Source organism: Galeopterus variegatus, unplaced genomic scaffold (genome assembly GCF_000696425.1).
Source record: "Galeopterus variegatus unplaced genomic scaffold, G_variegatus-3.0.2 Scaffold5582, whole genome shotgun sequence".
NCBI classification, from domain to species: Eukaryota; Metazoa; Chordata; class Mammalia; order Dermoptera; family Cynocephalidae; genus Galeopterus; species Galeopterus variegatus.
Genome location: NW_007731693.1, coordinates 124597 through 130087, shown reverse-complemented (window position 1 = coordinate 130087; position 5491 = coordinate 124597). Strand labels below are relative to the sequence as shown.

Below are 5491 nucleotides of genomic sequence, written 5' to 3'. Positions count from 1 at the left end.
ATAAAAAGATAAACAACCCAATTGAAAAATAGGCAAAAGATCTGAATTAGACATTTTTCCAAAAATGGCCAATAGGCACATGATAAGATGCTCTACATCACTAGTCATTAGGGAAATTCAAATCAAAAACACAATGAGGGCCGGCCTGTGGCTCACTCGGGAGAGTGTGGTGCTGATGGCACCAAGGCTACGGGTTCGGATCCCACATGGGGATAGCTGGTTCCCTCACTGGCTGAGTGTGGTGCTGACAACACCAGGATAAGGGTTAGGATCCCCTTACCGGTCATCTTTTAAAAAAAAACACAATGAAATAATACTTCACACACACTAGGGTGTCTATAATGAAAAAGACAGACAATAACAAGCGTTGGCAAGAATATAAAGAAATTGGAACCCTTATGCATTCCTGGTAGGAATGTAAGATGGTGCAACCTCTTTGGAAAACAGGCAATTCCTCAAGAAGTTTTATACAGAATTACCACATAACCCAGCAATTCCACTCCTAGTTATATATCCAAGAGAATTAAAACTATATGTCCACACAAAAACTTGCACATGAATGTTCATAGCAGCACTAACCATAATAGCCCAAAAGTGAAAACAATCCACTTGTCCATCATCTGATGAATGGATAAACAAAATCTTTTATATTCTTACAGAAGAATATTATTCAGTCATAAAAAGAATGAAGTACTAATACATGCTATAGCATGGATGGCCCTTGAAAATGTTATGCTAAGTGAAAGAGGCCGGACACAAAAGGACATATTGATTCCATTTATATGAAGTATCCAGATAAGGCAAATCCATGGGGACAGAAAGTAGATTAGAAGTTGCCAAGGGCTGAGAGGAAGGAAGAATTGGAGTGAATGCTAATGGGTATGGAGTTTCTTTTGGGGATAATGAAAATGGGCTGAGGTTAGATAGTGCTGATAGTTGCACATCCTTGCGAATACAATAAAAACTACTGAATTTTACACTGTAGAAGGTTGAATTTTAGGTATCTGAATTATACATACATATATATGTGTGTGTGTATATATATATGTATATGTGTGTGTGTGTGTATGTGTATATATATATATATATATATATATATATATATATATATATCAAAAAATAAAATTAAAAAAAAGAAGTTTATCGGATGACTTACAGGGGCAAACCAGAAACAAAACCATCTGTTATCTGATCAGGTCAGAGACCAAGAATTGCATTTTATTTTTAGCTAACTTTATGTAACTGTTTTTTCCATTTATGGGCAGTTTCCTTAAAAAATACATTTATGTAAAAAAAATGAAGTCAATATAAATAGTGTTAAAAACATTCAGTAAGGAATAATGTGGCTGACCATGAAGTTTGGGAAAGTCCTAATGTCCTATTAAGCATTTTTCAAACCCAGTAACTGTCTAGATTAATAATGAAGTAACACTTCATACACCATTCAGTTCCCAGTGCCAAGTAACTTAACCCTTAGATGTGTTCTTTAAAGTACAATACTTTCTTTTAACCCTATTTCCGAGGGAATTTTCAGGGATTTGCCCTCTAGATTAGTTTTCATCATAGGTTTTACTCTTTCTTTATCAAAAGCTATCATCCCCACATAAATCCAAGGCATTACACTGTGATTGTTACTGCACTAAATATGTACTTATATAAATGTTCCCATAGTTATAATAGCAAAACTATCTTTCAAATTAACAAATAATGGACTTCTTTACACTTGTAATAATTTAGTCCCATTCACAGCAATTTGGAAAAGGACTGAAAATCAAATATTTAGAGTTTCTACTCTTGAAATGAGATGAAAACTAATCAGAATACATTTTTAAATGTTTAAAACCAAATTCACATACACGGTATACTAAAATGTATAGCACACTCACATACTTCAAAAAAAGGGGAATTTGCCCATAATCAAAACTTTATTGAAAAACTGACACCAAAATAGGAGATCACTGTTTTTTACCTTAGAAAATCAAACATAATTACATTATCTTGATAGCGTATCTAGAATTACTAAATTTATTATAAGGCTTTCTGTGAGATAACACAAGTTCAGGAAGTTGTGTGGATCATTAGTGTTGCTTTCTTCTAAATGAGCACCCTGCAAAGGAACCACGAGAGTATATTAAACAGAAGTCTATTCTATCTTAGGTATAATTTTAGAGAAAAAACTATTTTAAGCAAAAACTTAAGTTTTAGGAACCTTAGATTAATATTCATATGTACATTATTTTTCCTTTTATACCAGAAATTTGCTATAATAAATCTGTTATATCTGAGTTTATTCTGATATGACTATAACTGTCACTCCTCTTTCTCAAATGCCATAACGGAGTCTATTAAAGACCAATGAGCCTGAATTCAACAGTTAGAACGGTTTTATGCAAGCTGTCAGAAGATGCACTCTTAATTTTAGGAACTACTCTAAATAGTTTTCCCAAGAAAGTAATTTTGATTAGAGTTCTTTTCAGATCTATTAGGAAAACTCTGGTACAGAGGCACCCTTTGAACCATCTGTCAGAATATGGGAACAAAATCCCAAGATCACAACATGACATAAAGGTTTCAGAAATCTTTCAAGTACACTTTAAGAGCAATATTACTCATAAATATTGTAAGCTGACTTCCTACTTAGATCTCAGCAGGTCACACCAAACAGATCTTGGATTTGCTGCCAATCCCCTTGTAACTCTTCCAGTGAAAACAACATGGAATTCACAGGTCCCCAAAATATCAAAAGCAAATTTCAAATATGATTATGGAATTGTAAATCTACAAGTATTACTATGGAAAAGTGTAACATAATTGTTTTTTTCCTTACTGCAGTAAAGTGAAAAAGGAATTAAAATTAGATTTTTATATTAGCCATTAAGTAGTTGCTCATAAAAATTTATGAATTTTAATTTATACAGATTTTAATTTACACAGACAACTAATATCTGTTGCTTAGCTGGCAAACTATCTTAAGTCATACGTACCAAATATATATTAAACAAAATATTTACAAGAGAAATTTTTAAATCCTATGGTATTAAAAATCCCTAAGTCCTACTATATGTAGTTATTCTTTTGCTTTCATTCTGATTCATTTTTAACTTATTTCAAGTTAAGCAAACTAAGGGAATAAATACAAAAGAATTCGATGTTCCAAACTAAGAAAAATAATAAAGGATTCGTTTGTAAAGTCAAGAGTATAAACTTATCCAACTGAACAGGGTATTCTACTGAAATAGCACACAATGGAAGATAAAAATTATTTTGGTAATCATGAATTTAAAATTTCTCTAAACTTTTTGTAAAGATGGAGGCATTAATAATCATAAATTCTTATTCCTGGCTTAGAAAATGCTAAATGATATACCTTCTGTGAGTCTGGCCTTTCCTCCTGTAGGCTGGCACAACACTGTTGAACAACCTACACAAAGAACCACTGTCTGAGCATGGCTGAAAACCGTGGTAATCTTGTAGCAACCTAAACAGATGGGTAGTATTAAAAGTGAAAAGCAGAAGAAAACATAGCACCTACTCAACATATTTCTAGTAATATGTAAAAGTAAGTCGTTTACATATTTCCTGTAAAACATTAAGAACTTTAGTGCTGTGCAACAGCAAGCAACATATGTAACATAACTTTTCTAATAGCCACATTAAAAAGTTTAAGATAATATATTTTATTGAACTTAATAGTCCCAAAATATTCTCATTTCAACATACAATCAATAAGTTTTTTTTTTCATGGTACATTTTCAAAATCCAGTGTGTAATTTATATTTAAAGAACATCTACATTTTGACTAGCCACATTCCAAAAACTCAGTAGCCACATATGGCTAATGGCCACCACAGTGGGCAACACAACTTTAGACTGAAGTATCAACAACTTACTTTTCATTGCACCATGAAAAAAAAATCATCTGGAAAGCTTAAAGAATTAGTAAGACAAATATCATATCTCCTTTGGGTGCCCATCTTCACCTCCCCCAACCAATGTTTCACAATGTTTTGAGTACTATGATCACGAAAATGTCTCATGATAGTTCCAATTCTGTAATCTCACTTGAATTCAACAGAGGGTCCTAAAGTATCCAAATATACACACCACACTAACAATTAAGATTTGAAATTTTACCTGGACATTTCACATCCATAAAATAAGAATTTGGACTTTGAACTAGCCGTTTCTTTTTATGTTTTTTCTTTTCCTCTTCCAAGGACGGATGTAGTAAATCTCTAGCCAACTGAATAAAAAAGCATATGATTACTACTGTAATCAAACCACAATGCTGGCAGGCTTAACCATACGTGAAATATACACGCAAAGACAGGAATAACGGTCATACTCGGCAGAGGCAACAGTTGAGATGTTAACGTTATTTTTAAAAGCCTGTTCATAACTTTCTATCAATACTTTTTATAAGCTTGCGTTCAGAAAGTCCCGATAAAAGGGCTTTATAACGATCAGGAAACATATGGTAAGGTGAACTGTGTTTCTCTTTACTCAACTGAATTAGTCTTCAATAAAAACAAAACTGTGGTGCTAAGAACGTGACCCCGACCCTGGACTCGCTGAGAGTAGAAATCGCTGAAGCCGTCCAGAGAACGCCAACGCCAGGATGACTTCTGCCCCCAGGGTTCAACATCTGATCTGACAGAACTCTAAGTGGCTGAGGCGTGACCGTCCTCGATGGAATTAATCTATAAAGCAACTGCGAAGAGTTTTTTAAAAGGAAACAAGCAGGAAATCGCTTCCGAGAGAAAACAAGTGTGCGAGTACCAAGAAGCACAGGAAAGCAAAAAGACCCCAAAGATTACAGCCTCGTGGGCTCCCCCTCAAAACTAAGACAGCTGAGTTACCCAGGGAGCTGTTCCCCTCCTAGCCACCGACTCCAGATCGCAGCCCGGGCGGCTCCACGCCCGTGCAGGGCCCGCCACGCCGCGCTGCCCGGACAAGTCACAACAAGCCCGCCACGCGGGAAGGAGCCGCCGCGTCACGTTCCGCAGGGAGCCCCATGAGCCCGGGGGAGCCGTCGGCTCACCTGCTCCCTGTACCCCTCGACAGAGAAGCCCCAAACAAGCCCAGAGCTCGAAGTAAACAACTCACAGGCATGCTGATCTTTTCGCAAACCCAGCCCGTCCAGGTCTCTCAGACGACACCCCTGTCGAGCCGCAAGCGATCTGGTGCTCGGCATCAACTTCCGGGATAGAGGAGGCTGGGAGGGGCGGAGCGGCGGGCGGGCCCGTCTGCTCTAGGCGCTCCTCTCAGTGGTGGTGGGGGACGTCCCAACGGGGTCAGATGTCCTGGGCGAAGGAAGATTCCAAGGGTGGCGACGATCCGAGAGCTCCAAATCCCGCGAACTAGTGGTGCCCGGGGTCGGACCCAGGCGGTTGTGTGCCAGGCCGGGGAGCCGTCTCGGAGAGGAGGCGGGGAGGGGCGGAGCGGCGGGCGGGCCCGTCTGCTCTAGGCGCTCCTCTCAGTGGTGGTGGGG

At 37.8% G+C, this 5491-nt stretch overlaps 1 protein-coding gene across 1 annotated transcript; it reads right to left on the bottom strand.

Moving 5' to 3' along the window:
* Positions 1-1906: 1906 nt before the first annotated feature.
* Positions 1907-5241, bottom strand: RPS27L (ribosomal protein S27-like). The gene is made up of 4 exons (XM_008589670.1): positions 5107-5241; positions 4135-4243; positions 3368-3478; positions 1907-2107 (listed from the first exon to the last, which is right to left on the bottom strand). The coding sequence occupies exons 1-4, from the start codon at positions 5110-5112 to the stop codon at positions 2079-2081; spliced, it is 255 nt and encodes an 84-aa protein (XP_008587892.1). The 5' UTR covers positions 5113-5241; the 3' UTR covers positions 1907-2078.
* Positions 5242-5491: the final 250 nt, after the last annotated feature.